Genomic DNA, 18,051 nt, shown 5'->3' with positions numbered 1-18,051 from the left:
ACCAGGCTTAGTACTAAGTGTTGGCAGGATTGGGCCCTGAATGGACAGAGGGCCAATTAATGGTAGATTTGTTTTTGTGTGTGATGTGGACACTGTTCTCTAGGAACTGGACTGAGTACCACAGGCTGATTTGCCATAGAATAACCTTTTCCTATCAGGAACCCCTTTTCCATCCTGGATCCTCCTGCTGGGTATCTGGGATCTGGCTGGAACTCCCATCCTTTTAAGCTATATGGGAAGGGCAGGGTGGTCTAGACCGATACACCGAGACCTCCTCCTTTAGAACATCTGATGTGGGACTAGACTCATCACTGCCCAGGAGATGAGTGTGTAGGATTCATATGCCAAGGCAGAGAGGGGACCCCTCTTCAGTGGATTGTTCTATTCCTGAGCAAGGCAGATGGGCTGTGCCCCCATCCCCAGGCCATCATCTTTCCCAGACAGGGCTCTGGAAGTGCCAAGAGGCGATAATTATGCAGCACAGTGATTCACAAGCAAAGGCAAGTCCTATTTCCGTGTCCCCACTGCTTTGACAAACAGCAGTGCGGGAAAAAAAAAAAGAAAAGAAAGTGATGGGGTGTTAAATATTTATGGCATGTTTTGGTTTCTGACTTGACAAACTATAATATGCTATCCATTTTTAATTTGATTTATCAGAGTAAGCACTTGTTACCAATTTAAAGAACAGCTCTTTGCATCAGAGCTTAGGGTGGATTGACAGAGAGCAACATTTCAGAGAGGACAGAGAAATGGTGTCTGCCTGTCTGTCTGATACAGCTGGGTGGTATTTTTCACACATGCATGTGTAAAGGATCCAATGGCACATCAGTGCTAGTGAAATTCCCCCTGTAGCACTATTTAAACCCTCCCTTACACACGGGTGGGACCTGCATTGGGCATCCTGGCCAGATGAACATGTGAGCAGGGAGCAACTGAGAGTCCTACCGTTTGACGGCAGTGATCTCAGTTCAGTTTCTAGTGAGTCCACACAAGACACAAAGAAGTGATGTAGAGGTAACTGAGCAAGGACATGCAGTTGGAGTCAGCCTGGCTTTCCCCAAAGAAAGCAAGAGATGGTAACATAAGGGGAAAGTAAACCAAAAAGATGACCTGTCAAGACCCTGGGAGACGAGCTTGCCCTTCCCAAAGGCATTCTCACCCCTTTGCCTCCCAAGTAGCTGCTCTGATAGCCTTCCCTCTGCCCACCTGTGCCAGGGCAGAGGGGAGTGGAGCAGAATTAACCCTGTGCTCACCAGAGAGTTGTACCCTGTTCTGCTTGGAAAGTGGGTCAGTAAAGCTGACATGAAAAGGTGCATTCAGAGCCATTTTATACAGGCAGATAAGGATCATAATGGGCCTAAGTCTGTTCTCTGGTACTGGGTGTTATACTCGGGTACCTCTGTTGACCTCTCTGGAGTTACTCCTTATACCCCCTCACTACAACACCCTGGCTCCCGATGTGTTTTTGAAATCAGGCCTAACGTCTCTGATTTAGAGCGTGGGCAGTGACCGTTCTGCTCACCGCCACTGACCAAAAACACCATCATAACTGGCGTGGGCAGGAACCAGTTTCCTTATTGGCAGCCTCCACAGATAGACCAAGGACTGAGTGGGCCATGGAGATTGCTCCCCTCTGAGTCCTAGGACAGGGCTGGGGCCCTTGACCGGGGACTGTGCGCGCTCCCTGGGTTCTTGAGGGCTGGCTGGGCTTAGTGACTTCTTCTCTCTCTGTCCCCAGGTGTCTGTCCTGTGTGGAGAGCCCCTATCGGTGTCACTGGTGCAAATATCGCCACGTCTGCACCCACGACCCCCGTTCCTGCTCCTTCCAGGAAGGGCGAGTCAAGCTGCCAGAGGTAGGAAGGGGCACTGCGGGGCGGCCTGTAAACAGAGGGTTTGGGGGCAGGGCAATGCTCATGTCTGACTGAAACAACAAACTGCCTCCTTTCCCTGTCACCCATTCCTGCCCCTTACACCCTGTCACCGCAACACCCTCCCTGTCCCTTCCCCTCTCCGATTCCTGTCCCTTCCACCCCCTCACTGCCACACCCTCCCTCCCTTTCCCCTCCCCCATTCCTGTCCCTTCCACACCCGCACTGCAACACCCTCCCTCCCTCTCCCCCATTCCTGTCCCTTCCACCCCCTCACTGCAACATCCTCCCTGCCCCTCCCCCATTCCTCCCCCTTCCACCCTGTCACTGCAACACCCTCCCTGCCCCTCCCCCTCCCCCATTCCTGCTCCTTATACCCCCTCTGAAGGGACTATTTGACCATTCCTGGCAAGCCCACTAACTGTTTGGACTGGAGCATTGGTTCTTCAAGCCATATGGCCTTCTAGGTTCTTCAGATACGGCTATCCCTTTACCTATCATCAGGAGCCTTTCATCAATGCTTCACTTAGATGCTTCACTGCCCAGTGTGGGCATCAGCTGGGACCCAGTTTCTGTCTCCTCTACAGCCCGCCTTCTTTCTGTCATCTTCCAGATCATCCAAAACACCATGTCGTTAAGTGAACCTATTCCTGTTGGTCTTTCCTCTCCATCCCTAATGCCCTTCTTGCTACCTTGATGTGCACTTTCCCTTCATTAGGAAGTTTTTCACTTCCCCAGGGGAGAGGGATGTTGCATACCACTTGGGAGGAGGGTGTATCTGCAGTATCAATTGAGCAGGCATTCATACCACCTTCAAGTCCTAGTGTGGTGGATGGAGCATCCCATTTGCAATCTTGCAGACATGCAGCTAAGCAGTTTAGTGACTCCTTGCCAAGCAAACGAACATGGATGGAACTTCATCACATGTGCAATTGCTAGGAACTCCTCCTGTTTAGTCAGCATTTCAGCATATCAGACTTGTTCCCTCCCCCACAATCTGGTCCATTTGCTGCCCCACTAACCTTAATTTGACTGTCTTTCCTTTTCCCATTGCAACATGTTGAAACCAAACCCCAGGCCTAGTGTGAACTCAGTCTTCCCACTCTTGTAGCACATGTTCTGGCTGTGCTTATATCCATGACCCCTCTTACATGCTGGAGTGCTGATAGGGATCTCTCAGGGGCTTGTGTAGTCAAAGCTTGTGCCTATGTCCCACTTTCCTCAGATGCTCCTCACATCTCCTGGTGTATATAGGTCTGACTCCCTTGCTGATTTCTCTCGTAGTCTCATACAGTATGTTCTGATGAGAACTTTTGTATCTTTTATTGTTATTTACTGATTTGATAGGGTACTAGCTTGTTTTGAAGGGTTATCCTATGGGCTGGAGACATGGAGAAGGCCTGTGATGTCATTTACTTCACCTCTAGCAGGGCAAAGATTTTTCCTTGCAGTATAGGCTCCTCTTCACCACCTAGGACATGGTATGTGACCACACTGGGGGTGGAACATAGTGGCCATTATAACAGCACCAGCAGCACTGAACGAGATCCATAGAAGGAGAGAAGAATACCTTAGTTGAACATGCAGGGGGAATTTTGGACCTGCAGAATATAATTACCAAGGATCAGATCTTGAGCTCCATACTCAGTTCTCACCCACTGAAGTCAGTAAAAGTTGGAATAAAGACCTCAAGATTTGGTTCCTAATTTGGGACCAGTTTCTTGTGGCCAGGGCGAGATTAAGGTTATGAGGGGCCTAAGGCTAATGGGAGGGAAGGGCCTAAGTATGAATTACATATTGCAAAAAAAAATATGACATCATCAAACATTTCTCTACATACATATTTACATATTATTTATTCAGCATTGGCACTCTACCATGTCCCTGAGAGTGATTTGGGCACTGGGCATCCCTTTGGTGGTAAATCTCTAAGAATCATCCAATGACTGGTTGATGTAGAGAAAAAAACTGTACAATTCTTGGACATATCCAAAAAAAGGAAACTGCTTCAACACAACAATAAATGGCAGACTGGCCAACAAGGTTGAGTGAGTGTGCAGCACATGGTATGTAGTCAACCAAAGCATTGCGCTCTTTTATCTTGGCCTGTATCCTTGAATATTTGCCACTCATATTACTTGCATTGTCATAGCTTTGGCCACGACAAAGGCTGATGTCAAATCCCATTTTCGATGAAGAAATTGAATAGATACGAGGCAAGTTTCTCCCCTGTGTGGCTGGTGATGTTTATGAAAGTCCTGAAACACTCAGTTGTTCCGCTGGGTAGCACATAACACAAGATGACAGTCAGCTGATCTACACGTGACACATCCTATGTTGAGTCGACAGACACTGAAAAATATCCCACATCTTTGATCTCATCTGCAATGGCTGGTAGCGTCTTCTTTGCCAGTAGTGCAATGAATTCATCACAAATAGTCTTTGATGGATACGATGTATGGCCTTTTCCACTATTTGCGTGTTCATTGATGTGCTGAGCGAAGAAAGGGTCGAACTTAGCGATTAGCTCTAGAACGCCAAGGTAATTGCCATTGTGTTTCGATCCAACAGTCTCATCTGAGCCACAGAATGGCACCACGCTTAGCAAGAAAAAGTATGGTTTCAACTACGCATCTGAGAATGTTCATCCAATAAGCACGAGCTTCGAAAAACTGGTTTTCCATTTGGGTATCAATTCTGCCACTAACTTTCTTTCGGGCATGGTAGCTGCTAACTGACAACGTATGCTGCTCACTCGTTGCATGATTGGTAATGTATGCAGTATTCTTCCAACCACTGAAGCCTTCGCAGAACATTCCCCACTTTTTGGTATCAGAAAACAGGCGGCATTAAAAACAGTACACCTTCTTCTTAGAAGGTGAATAGATGGGCCATTCTCACTTGCCAATCTGTTAGGCTTCACATATTCAAATACTGATTTGGTCAGATAACGATTCTGATTGGTGTACTCTCACTTTGTCAATGAAAAGTCAGCATCTGGATTCTGGCATTTCTGTGGGCCCTTGTCAGTCCAATATGCAATGAGATCTTGAGAAGTCATGTCCCACTCACCTAGATCGCTGGAGAAGGATATTTTTGTATTACTATCACTGGGAAAGTCTTCAGAGGAGTGGGGTGAGACTGCAGCTAGAGAAGTCACAGTAGGCTGGCCTTTTTCATCAGGTGCAGCAGGTTCACTTGGGCTGGTATTCGCCTGGACTTCCTCACCCCCAACCTTAGTAGAGGAAAAAACATTAGGAGAGAGAGAGAAACTTTCAGCACTGCTTCTTGTCTTTGCTGTCTTTCTTTGGCCTCCTCCAATTTCTACCATCCTCCTTTCTTTGACATAGTTTCTATTGTCTGGTGTAGGCCTATTGTGTACAAAGTTCAATATTGCTTGGGCCCACAAACACTTACTTAGTCCACAGAGACAAAATCACAACCACCATAAATTGAATTCACAATCTTGATGGATTTATTTGTACAAAGCAATATCTAACTAGACAAAAAATTTCCAATGGCCCCTGCTATTGTCACCCAGCTGTTACTTCAATATGGAATGGAGGGCTTACAGTGGGGTCTAAAAATAGGAGGGCCTAAAAATTAGGGCCTGTTGTAGGGCCTAAAAGGCTATAGCCTTATTAGCCTATGGGTAATCTGGCCCAGCCTGTGGCACTTTAATCAAGTAGTAGTTTTGCTTGTTTTAGGAATGCAGAATTGGCTCTTGGAATTCAGCCAGGATACTGCACTGACCCTACTCACAGAAAGTGCCGAGATACTCTGGTGGCATGTGCTCTGTAAATTACACAAACAGAGAGACGTTCACTGTCAGGACTTTGGCTCTTCATCTCATGCCTAAGCCAGGCAACAGTTTGGTGAATCAGCACTGGAAAGGTGGGCATGAATAAAGTTGTTTTGGAGCTGATTGGAAGTGCCATGTTTGCTTCTGGTTAAGAACTTCAGCAGGGCCCATAAAAAAAGAGTATTTATGATTATGGTGTTGAACTTAATCAAATAGAGTTGACTATGTCTCAGGGTGATTTGTGGCAGGAATACTTCACCCTGACATATAATTTCCTTTTACAGCATATGTTTGGATGCTAAGTCTGCTGGCTTGAAATATACCAAGCGAGTTCCGGCTTTATAAAAGGAGTTGATGTTATTCTATTGGGTGGGGAGGAGACGGAAGCTGAGGAAGCAGATCAGAGATTTAAATACTAAACTGTTTTTTCCAAGGAGTCATTTACAAAAGCCAAAGAGGTTTAAGAATCCCTTAGGGAGAAGGGGAGAGGTAGTTTATTTCACAGCCAGGTGTCCTGCATCTTCCTCTAAAGCATCTGGAACCGGCCAGCGTTGAAGACAGCATATGAGCCTATCATTTGCATTACAGTAGCACCTAGATGCCATGATTGAGATCGTGGCCCCTGTGCTAGGCACAGTATAGGCGCAAAGATCTTACAATCTAAATGGACAAGACAGTCAAAGAGTAGGAAGAGAAACTGAGGCAAAGTGATTTGTCCTTGGGCACATAGCTGGTTAGTAGCAGAGCCCCTTCCCACTAGAACAATGCTGCCTCCTGTAGGTGAGCATCTGCTCTGATCTGGCATGGCAATCCTCATGTGGAGTCTTAAGGCTTGATGGTAAGCCAAGAGTAACCTACTTGAGTTGATGGGATAAAGAATTAAGGTTCCTTTTGTGCTGTATTGCTCTGTAAGATGAACACTATCTTGTTCTGGTCCTTGCAAGGATGTTAGCTTTGTATGGAAAAAAGAAAAGCAAAAAGCTAACCCAGATAACAAATCTGTTATCTGCTGGGTTTAAAAGCTACATAATCATTTAATTACCTTGAAGGAGGTTTTCATCTTTCCATGCTCAGCCAGCTTGTGTGTGTCTGTTTGTGTTTTTCTTCCTCCCCCAAACAAGCTTTTCATTAACAGGATTTTCATCTGTCATCTAAAAGGGAAAAGAAGAAAAAACCCGCACACCAAAGTGTTTTATGTTGAGTTGTACGTGCTAATGACAGTAAAGCCCACATAAAAGAGCAACTGCTTTAAATATTAATTTGTCAAAAGCAATAGAAAGCCCTGGGAGCTGCACGCTGGAGAACAACTGCCGAGGAGCTGTGCACCAAGTCTCCAAGTGCTTGTGCCTGCCTCGCACTCAATGAGGAACTGCACCGGAGGCCTTTGCAGTGAAATGCGCGGATTTCTCTTTGCCCCTCTGCTTGTTCTGACAAAGTAAACGTGGGGGGGTGGGGGGATGACTGTGCTTGTGAAAAAGGGGTGCGGAGAGTGACACTGGGAGCCAGGTGCTGGTGAAACTTCTTCCCTCTCCCCCTCCTTCCAGCTCTGCCGATGCACCTCTGTCCTGTCCTGAGTATCCCCAATGCTGAGGTGGCACGAGGTGAACTTCCTGTAACTTCTTGGGCACGTTGAGTTATTTTGTAGTGTAGTCGGGGCTTCCTACCCATGCCCATGTAACTCAATCGCACTGGTCCTCCTCCTTCCCATAGTGCATTGCCCTATGTCTTGCTGGTTTCTGTGAATGCCCTCTGGGCTCTCTATCACCTCCTGAGGCACTACGGCAAAGGAACCTGGATTTTCCCAGAATGCATTGCTACAGACACAGATAGCCCATCATGGCTGTGTTCTGGAAAAAGACTGCTGTGTAGATACACCCGTGGCTGATTAGTGTCAGGAACTGGTTGCACCCGTATTGTGGACAGGGCCTTGAAGTGATACATGTCCAGTCATTACTGTGACAACAACTCCACTTCCAACCCATGCCTGGTTTACCACCTTCTGTCCCTGTCCTGAGACACAGCTGCTTAAGGTGTCACTGCCGAAAAATTCCATTTCTGCTCATTAATGGGGTCGTCATTCCACGGGGAATCCAGTGACAGCTATAGAGATGCCAATGTCACTGCCTCTAATTCTTCCCCTCTTGTTGATTATCCACTCATTCATCCTGGCACCTGTCCATCATTAAGAAAAAAGAGTGAGGTTTTGTTACTATAGCAACTTGCAGGCAACCTGCTGCGTTTGCATGAGCATGAAGAGAGGATTGGCAGAGAAGTGAAGGTGAAGGGATGAGAGCGGAGTTTGGGAGACAACTGCCGACAGCAGCTCAATTAAGACACAGTCAAGCAGGCATCTTTGAGCTTGGCCCCCACAGCACCCCCAGCCGGACCGTGCAAGTAGAGAAAGGACCAGTGCTTACATTCTAATTGGCTGAAGTCTTTGGAAAACCTCTAGAGCGCAGGGCAGTTAAAGGCACAGTCCTACAGAGGACCGTCCTTTCCGAGTATTTGAAAGGTGGAAACTGGGGAAAGTCCAAAGTCACAGGTTTGAATCCAGATGTGGCTCTGGACACCTTAGAGACTGAGGGAATTTCCAAAATGGGGGCTTGGTCCCAGCCCATCTCTACTGCAAACACCAAGAAGGGAGAGGACTTGTTTAGTTGGATATTCAAAAGGGGTGTAACAGAGTAATGAGATGAGATTAAATAAGGAAAATGTAGACTGTCAGAAGACGTTCCCTATCCATTAGATCTTAGATCTGTTAGACTGCGAAGCAGACAATGGTGTAGTGGAAACTACTGAAAAGCAGTGTGATTTAGTGGATAAGACGCTGGATGGCATCTCAGGAGATGTGGTTTCTATTCCTGGCTGTGCAATGACCAGCTCCCCTCTCTTTGCTCTGGTTCCCTCCCTGCCTTATCTATTTAGATTGTGAGGTCTTTGGGGCCGGAACTGTCTCTTACAGTGTGTTTGTACAGCATCCAGCACAATGGGGCTCTAATCTCAGATGTGGCTTCCAGGTACTATTGCAGTTCAAATAGTATTAATAAGCTCTGTCATTTGGGACATTTAAACCTGGGCTAGAGAATTGGCTTTAAGGGACAGTCTTGTACGGGTCAGGGATGGGATGGGGAAGAAGAGAGATTAGATGTGACCTGGCTCTGTGTGACTCAGTCTGGTTTTGTATTGCCTTCATGCCTGCTGTCTTTGCCATCTTCCAGCCAACATGTCCAGACAGCCAACGCACAGAAAACTGCATCTGCTTCTCATCTACTTCTTATCAGGATTCCTTATTCCTGCAGTGTTGTATCTGCCGGAAATCGCTGCTGGCTCAGGGCTGCTCTGCAGCTGCTCTCTCTGCTGAGGTCTCTTGCCAAATTGCAATGAGAATTGAGATTTGTTTCAAACAGGTTTGGTCTCCCAGTGCCCACCCCACAACTTGCCATTCCACTTCCCTTCCCAGCCAACTAACGTGGCCTCTGCAGGTCTGCTCCTTGTTGGGGAATTTGTCTGGCCTCCATGGGTAGTGGCTAAGCAAGGACCTACTGCTGTGATGTGCTTGAACAGCACTGAGAGGTGGAATGATGGAGATGAAAGAAGCCTCTGGCACCATGTACTAACCACAACCCTAACTCTTACCAGCTGGACTTGTTGCTGTGGTGGTTTGAGCTTATTTATCCAATGGAACAAAATAATCACACAATGCAGCATGGCAACATTTCACTTTTCCCACCATTACGTCGCTTTGGGGTGAGACGATGCTGTTTTGCCTCATGCACTGATACAGTGTCACAATGCTGTGATGCCCAGAGCAACCGTGGGACCTTCTGACTATCTAGCTTTCTGTCTGCCACACCGGACGTAAGGAGTGTAGTATTATTTGGGGGCCTGGTGGTTGCCACTAGTGCAGAGGTGGGCAAACTATGGCCCACGGGCCACATCCGGCCTGCAGGACCTTCCTGCCCGGCCCCTGAGTTCACGGCCGGGGAGGCTAGACCTCGGTCCCTCCTCTGCCCCACAGTTATGCCGCCACGTGGGCAGTGCTCTGGGTGGCAGGGCTGCGTGCTGCTGCAGGGCAGCGCGGCAGCGTGTCCGGCTCCGGCCAGGCAGCGCGGCTGCCAGACATGCTGCTCTGAGCGGCATGGTCAGGGGGCCGGGGCTGGGTTGGGGGGCACTCAGGGGACTGGGAGCAGAGGGGTTGGATAAGGGTGGGAGTCCCAGGGGGCCTGTCAGGGGGCAGGGCTGTGGATAGGGGTCGGGGGGGCAGTCACGGAGAGGGAACGGGGGGGTGGGTTAGATAGGGGGTGGGGTCCTGGGGGGGCGGTTAGGGGCAGAGGGTCCTGGGAGGGGGCGGTCAGGGGACAAGGAGCAGGGGGCATTGGATGGGTCGGGGGTTTTGAGTGGGGCAGTCAGGGGGCGGGAAGTGGGAGGGGTCGGATGGGGGTGGGGGCCAGGCTGTTTGGGGAGGCACAGCCTTCGCTACCTGGCCCTCCATATAGTTTTGCAACCCTGGCCCTTTGGCCCTTGGGCCAAAAAGTTTGCCCACCCCTGCACTAGTACAAAGAGGAAGAAAACCCCCCACCATTCAGAGCCTGCTTTGGGTGTTCACCTGCCTCTGAAGCATGTGGCTTTGTCTTTCCCCCATTTTAACTTCAGCTGCATTTGCTCCTGTGGGAGCTTTGAGCATCTGGGCCTGAGCCAAGGAGAAAAGCTCTCAGGAAGGGGAGATGTTAAGCCAACAGATAAAAGGTGACACTGAAATGTGTCTCCCACTCAGCCTGGGCTACTCCTTTCCCATAGTCCCCGGAGTCTGTGGCCAGACCCTGCCTTTTGCCACACATCTCTTTGCTTTGGTTTGGGCTTTATCTCTTGCAGTCACCAATCTATGGGAGAAAGAGGGTGGGAACAATCCCACTGTCACTCTTCTGACCTTCCAATTGCAGAGGCCAAAGGGTTTCAACTCCATATTTTTTCAAAATAAAAGTCGTATAGCCTGATCCCGATCCCACTGAAGTCAACGGAAAATGTGTCATTGAGCTCTGTTGGGCCAGCTAAGTATCTGAGCGGGGCAGGGGTAGCCTCAGGGGGTCATGCAGCTATCACACCTTGGGTGCAAAAGGGAAATGTCCCAAGAAGAATTCTGTCACAGGGTGGCTGGTCCTTTAAAGGGAGACAGGTCTCGGCCCCACCTGGGACACAGCCAGCTCTCCTCCCCAGGAGGGGAAAATGAATCTCATGTGGTCGGTGGATCATGGGATTGAATCAGACCTCAGGGGTGGCTAAGGGAGAGGCTTTGGGTGAAGCGGAACTTGAGCAAGAGGAGCTGCTGGAAGGAAGAACAACTCTGCCAACCCACAGTGCCTAGAAGGAAGGCTTTGAAACCCTAATCTACAGGGGTGAGTTTGTGAGCCAGGCTGTCCAGGATTTAGTAATCCCAGGAGGAGGGCTGTGGAAAGCCTTGGTGAAAAGGGGTCTCATTTTGCTGGACTAGGTTAAATAAAGTAGACTCCCAGAGAGTGGGAATGTTGTTTTCAAGATTTATGCTGTGAGAATTATTTCTGCAAACATCAGAGGGAAATTGAGGCAGGCTGTCTGCAGGGCTGTCCCAGGCCATGAGGGGAGGCTCTAGAGGTGGAGACCCTGTTACAAACTCCTGTTCACATATAGTTTCATTTTTAAGGGTTGTGTATGGAGTGCCCTGAAAAGAAGTCTCAGGTGCATTAAGCAATCCTGTCCCCGTGTGGTTTGGCCCCTTCATTGAGCAGTCATAGTTTCCTTTTATCCAGGGCTATCACACTGGATGGGCAATGGACTGTGGGCAAGATGCTCCAGAATGCTCTCTACCTGTCTGTGCTGCAACTTCACTGCAACCATGGGCCAGAAAGGAGCAGAGACTGCAAAAGGAGCTGTCATGCCACTTGTGCCCAACTGGCATGACAGCACCTTTCATCTCTGCCCCACTGTGACAGCTCCTCTAGTGGGGACTGGAAATGAGAAGATCTGGGTTGTGTTGCTAGCACCTCCATGGACTTACTGTGTGGCTATGGGCTTTAACCACTCCGTGCCTCAGTTTCCCCATCTGTACTATGGGGATAACGATACTTACAATTTTACGGAACTGTTCTGAGGGTTAATGATTTAATGTGTATAAAGGGTTTTGAGATCCTTTGATGAAAGTCTTTGCAGAAGTACTGAAGATGAGTATCCATGTTCACTGAAAGGAGTACATGCTAGAAAGAAAGATGCAGATTCATCAAAACTAGAGGTGGAAAGATGTACATTATTAGGTCAGGCAGTTTGTGCAGAACCGTTCTCTGTGCCACATTTTCTATGACTTTGTCCAATCCATTTTAAAAATTCCCAAGCAAGGGGGCTTTTGCCTCTTCCCTGGAGAGCTATTTCACAGTTTAATCACTGTGAGCCCATGTCCACACAAGACGTAGTGCAAGGGGGCCTTTAGGTGCTACCATAATAGGAATGTTAAATATCAGTCCTGGGCAAAATAATGGAATGGCTAATTTAGGATTTGATTAATAAAGAATTAAAGGAGAGTGGTATAATTAATGCTGGTTAACATGTGTTTACGAAAAAGAGATCTTGTCAAACTAACTTTAGGGAAAGCATGGTCCAATTATTAGAGTGGAGGGCTTGGACTTAGAAGACCTGGGTTTAATTTCCTGTTCCATTGCAAACTTCATTTGTGACCTTGGGCAAATCAAATAGGGTATATCTACACTGCATTGTCAACCCGGGTCTGTGGGACCCGGGTTTGTGGACTTGGTGTTTCCAAGCCTGGACTTGAGCATCCACTCTGCATTGTAAACCCGGGCTTACAGTTTCTAGACTCAGGTCTCACAGCCATGCCAACATGACCGTATTGAAATACGTAGACTTTCTCGCATGGATCTGTGGGTTGAGCTGCATCCACACCCAAAATGACAGAGCTCTGGCCCATCCAGATAGCAGAATACTAGGGCCTGGGTTCTGAGTTGTCAAGGTTCCTTCCCCACTCCGAACTCTAGGGTACAGATGTGGGGACCTGCATGAAAGACCCCCTAAGCTTATTCTTACCAGCTTAGGTTAAAACTTCCCCAAGGCACAAACTTTGCCTTGTCCTTGAACAGTATGCTGCCACCACCAAGCGTTTTAAACAAAGAACAGGGAAAGAGCCCAGTTGGAGACGTCTTCCCCCAAAATATCCCCCCCCAAGCCCTAAACCCCCTTTCCTGGGGAAGGCTTGATAATAATCCTCACCAGTTGGTACAGGTGAACACAGACCCAAACCCTTTTTTTGGATCTTAAGAACAATGAAAAATCAATCAGGTTCTTAAAAGAAGAATTTTAATTAAAGAAAAGGTAAAAGAATCACCTCTGTAAAATCAGGATGGTAAATACCTTACAGGGTAATCAGATTCAAAACATAGAGAATCCCTCCAGGCAAAACCTTAAGTTACAAAAAGACACAAACACAGGACTATACATTCCCTCCAGCACAGCTTATTTTACCAGCCATTAAACAAAAGAAAATCTAACACATTTTCTAGCTAGATTACTTACTAACTTAACAGGAGTTGCAAGGTTTACATTCCTGATCTGTTCCCAGCAAAAGCATCACACAGACGGACCAAACCCTTTGTTCCTCCTCCCCTCCAGCTTTGAAAGTATCTTGTCCCCTCATTGGTCATTTTGGTCAGGTTCCAGCGAGGTTATCTTAGCTTCTTAACCCTTTACAGGTTGAAGGGTTTTGCCTCTGGCCAGGAGGGATTTTATAGCACTGTATACAGAAAGGTGGTTACCCTTCCCTTTATATTTATGACATGAGTGCTTGCTGACCTGAGTCAGACTGATTTTTGTGTGGATGGGAGCAGGGCTTGGGCTGAAACCTGAGTCAGAGCCCAGGCCTGGTGTGCACTGTAAGCATACCCTTAAGGGTCTCTGTGCCTCTGTTCTCAACCTGTAAAATGGGGGTAATAGCACTGCCCTGCCTAACAATGGTGTTATGAGGATACCCATTAAAGCCTGTGAGGGGCTTTGATGCTATGGGGCCATATAAATATCTAAAATAGATGGATTTCATTTTCTGATAATAGTACAAGTTTGATTGATAATAGTAATAGTGTTGCTGTAATAGAGACTTAGACTTCTGTAAGGCATTTGACTTGGCCCTGCATGACATTTTGATTAAGAATGGTAAGAAATCAATACAGCACATATTAAATGGATTAAAAACTGTCTCACTGAAATGCCTCAAAATGTAGTTGGAAACGGGGAATCATCATAGAGTGGGCGTGTTTTTATTGGGATCCCGCCGGGCTTGGTTCTTGGCCCTTTGTTATTTAGTATTTTCATAAATGACCGGGAAGAAAACATGACATCATTAGTGTGAAAGTTTGCAGAGGACACAAAAATTGGGGGGGGTTGGTAAATAATGAAGAGGGCAAGTCACTGATACAGAGCGATCCAGATCACTTGGTGAGCTGGGCTCTAGCAAACAATATGTATTTCAGTATGGCCAAATGTAAAGCCATACATCTAGGAACAAAGAATGTAAGCTATACTTCCAGGGGGCTATCCTGGGATGGAGTGAGTCTGAAAAAGACTTGGGGATTATGGTGGCTAATCAGCTGCACATGAGATCCCAGTGCAACACTGCAGCCAATAGGGTCCTTGGATATATAAACAGAGGAATACTGAGTAAGAGTAGGGCGGAATAAGAGGAATATTAGCACTGGTGTGGCCGCTGCTGGACTACTGTGTCCAGTTCTGGTGTCCATGCCTCAGGAAGGATGTTGAAAAATTGGAGAAGGTTCAGAGAAGAACCACAAGAATGATTAAGAAAACAGGCCTGTGATGAAGGAGAGAAACTGCCAGCCAGCACAGCAGAGGTTAAAGAGAGGCTCTGGGCCCAGCTAGCCCCGCCCCATTATACCCACAGCCAATGCCAGGCCTGGAGGGGGAACAAAAGGAGAGAACCTGCCTCAGTTTGGGGCTAACTGGTGCAGAGGCAGGAGCTAGCTGCCTCCCTACCTGAGGGGAAGGAGCATTAGCCAGCCAGCCAAGGCAGCCAACAGGGGTGAACACTGTCTCCCCAGGCCAGGGAAAGTGCGAAGGAGACCTAGGCGCCTCCAGCACCTGACCTAACTGAGTGAGCGAACCCCAGAGACATTGCGGGGCTCGTCCTCGACAACCTGTGGGTGCCCGCCCAAAGGAGCCTGGCACCATGGCAAGGCAATGCCCAAGATGGGACCCTACAGGAAGCAAGCCGCCCAGCAGACTGGATTAGAGGGACCACACCGCAAACTGAACAGACTGGTAGAAAGTAGCTCAGGGCAGCAGATTTTGACTCCCTGCTGGGAGGCGCCCTCCCCCATTCAGGGGTTGACATACAGAGGGCCCTGGACTGGGACCCAGTGGAGAGGGAGGGCCGAGGTCCACCCACCCCACCCCCATCCTCAAAGACTGAGGCTCCTCAACCAAACAGGGGGCTGAGAGCCCCACACACTCTAACCTCTAGGCTGTCCGGCCCTCCAAGCTGCCTATTACAATGCCTTATAGTGATAGACTCAAGGAGTTAAATCTATTTTTCTTAACAACGAAAAGTTAAAGGGTGACTTAATTACACGGGGAACCTACACGGGGGAACAAAAACATACAGACAAAAGTGTAACAAGATCCATTGGCTGGAAGTTGTAGCTAGATAAATTCAGACTTGAATAAGATGCACAAGAGTCTGGGTAATTAACCACTGAAACGACTTACCAAGGTTTCCATCACTGGAAATTTTAAAATCAAGATTGGATATTTTTCTTAAATATATGCTTTAATTCAGCCACAGCTGTTGGACTTGAAGCAGGAATCACTTGAGGGATTTCCTGTGGTCTGTGTTATGCAGGAGGTCAGACTAGATGATTGCAATGGTCCCTTCCGGCCTTAAAATCTATAAATCCTCTATGTGAACCGGCATGAGAGGGGGATGAGATGCTTTGTTAGCGTATTTCACAGATATTAGCTAAAAACTGAGGAACATTGAGACGTGAGAATTTTGAGTTCAATTCCAGACTCTGGTGGGGAGGGTTCTCTAGCGGGCACAGACCCTTCTACCAATTTCCCCAAAGCTAGACCCATTCTGCCCTATCCTCCTCCACACTGCCTGGGCACCAGAGAGGTATCTCTGAGAGCACAGATGAGAAAGTTTCATCACCTGGCCCCAACCCAGCCCACCAGCAGTCTGGAGCTGCAATTGCAGGGAAAGTTCTGCTCAGCCCATTTGCCCTGGGCTGGAGCATGCTCAGTGGTGATGGAGTCACCAGAGTTTTTAGCTGTGACGCTCTAACAAGTCTCTACTGCACATGTTCACGAAACAGGCTCCTGTTGAAGAATTTCCTGACTTGAAAAAAAAATTGAGAAAAAAAGTTTTAAAATGTTGTATTTAGACATTTTCCGGTTTTCTGGTTCTAAACAACTTTTCATTTTGAAAGTTAACCTAATGAGAGTGAAAAAAGGGTTTAAAAAAGAAGAAAAGGTCAAATTTGAAACAAAATGTTTTGAAATAAAATGTTTTTCCCAACATGGGGCAAAAAAAAATCACTCTTTCAATTCATTAATATTTTGGAGATTTTGGCTTTTCATCATAATTCAAGATGGGGAGATGTTGAACTCTCAAATATTTGCAGGATGGGAAAAAAGTTTCCCAGACCTCTCTAATTCAGATTCACCTCTGCCATCTCCTCCCAAACCTTCCTCTTTGTGTCAACCCACTGTGGTTTACGTTGCTTGCTGCCAGGATGCCAGTGAATGCCCAGTTGAATGGGGAGTTCAGACCAGACCCCGGCCTTTGGAAAGTGCTTCATCCCATCTTCAGTTGTGATTGTGACAGACGCCAGCTCATTCAGGGGCTCTTGTATTTTTAATCAATAGAAGACCCTATTATTAGTATTTCAGTAACATCTTGGAACCCCAGTCAAGAATCAGAGTCCCATTGTGCTTGGCACAATGAAGTTGGCGTAATCTAGTTCCTTGGTGCATGGGGGCCCACATCACTGCAACCATCATCATATATCATCACACCTCTATGGCAGTCATAATACAAAGGCCAAACAATGGACTATGAAGCCTGAATTTATCTTTTCTTTCTTTTTCTTTCTTTCTTTCTTTCTTTCTTTCTTTCTTTCTTTCTTTCTTTCTTTCCACCCCGGTCTCGAAGCGCCTAGTGTGGTAGTCCCTCCAGGTCACAATTGACACATAGTGCTAGAACACAATAGACAAAGCCAGCACTAGGCAAGTACTTGTTCTGTGGATAAAGGACTAGTCTCCAGGGCTGTCAGGTAGGCACCTTTCCCGAGCACTAAACTCACATTCAATGTCTAAAGACACAGAGCTGGTCTTTGTAATGGAATCCCTGACATACCCTTAACTAAGATCAAGTTGCTGGTCGCCACAGTTATGCCAGTCCTCAATTATTCTGTTATTATTTCTGCAGATGTTTACACTTTCTATAAATCCCACTGCCTTCTCCTCATCAGCTGCCTTTAACGTTATGGGCATTTTCTTTATATATTATTACTTTTGTTCACCCTCAGTCACTCTAATGGCAAGATAAACTTCAGAAATATAGTTAAAATATACGGTGCATTAAAAAATTCTTTGGCCACTTGAGCTTTTCATAGCCAGTTTGATTGCTGCCAGTGCTGATGTAAATTTGGAGGATGTATATCCAGACATTTATGAAGCCTGGAATCTTGCTGGCAAAGCATTGACCTGATTCCACTTTATAACCTAATAACGTTCCCCGATACTCTTCCTGTAAATTTTAAATTTAATTTTACAACAATAAGAATTAGTGGTGTAATAATGTAAGCATAGTGTGCCCTGTAAATCAACAGTGTCCACCTGCCCCGTGTACAGAGATGGCTTGCTTATTGCTTCACCCAAGTGCACTGGTTTATTCCACTGGGATTTTTGGGGGAGAGTGGCTGTGTGTTTTTAAAGGAGTCTAAAGGTGCCAGATTGCAAGTCTTACAGACTGAAGCCTTGTGTTTTCCCATGCAGTACCTGTATTGTGATCAATACAAGGAAAACTTCCCCTGCTCTGCCTTCCCACTATCTCAGTCCTGACCTGGAGGGATGAGAGGTATCACAGTCCTGACCTTTAAGGGTGAGAGGGGCAGGGCTGGATTCATCTTTTGTGGGTCCCAGTGCCCAGACCATGGCCCCACTCCCTCCTCCGCCCACACTCCATACTGAGGCCATGTCCCTGCTTGGGCTCTTCTCCCCAAGGCTCCGCCCTTGCTGTGCTCTGAGGCCCCGGCCCCGCTTGGCCTCTCCCCCGCCCCCCCCCCCCGAGGCTCCCACCACCACTCGCATGAGGGGGCAGGGGGGCGAATG

At 47.4% G+C, this 18,051-nt stretch overlaps 1 protein-coding gene across 1 annotated transcript in view; it reads left to right on the top strand.

Annotated features, from left to right (window-relative positions):
- Positions 1-18,051, top strand: part of PLXNA4 (plexin A4) — a 612,910-nt gene that overhangs the window by 460,980 nt on the left and 133,879 nt on the right. Inside the window, exon 9 of the mRNA XM_074942701.1 lies at positions 1,739-1,853. Within this exon, the coding sequence (XP_074798802.1) occupies positions 1,739-1,853 (115 nt within the window). The remainder of the gene's footprint in view (positions 1-1,738; positions 1,854-18,051) is intronic.

Source organism: Natator depressus, chromosome 1 (assembly GCF_965152275.1).
Source record: "Natator depressus isolate rNatDep1 chromosome 1, rNatDep2.hap1, whole genome shotgun sequence".
Classification (NCBI taxonomy): Eukaryota; Metazoa; Chordata; order Testudines; family Cheloniidae; genus Natator; species Natator depressus.
Note: the sequence above shows the minus strand (reverse complement) of the source record. Positions and strands in the feature narration are given on the sequence as shown.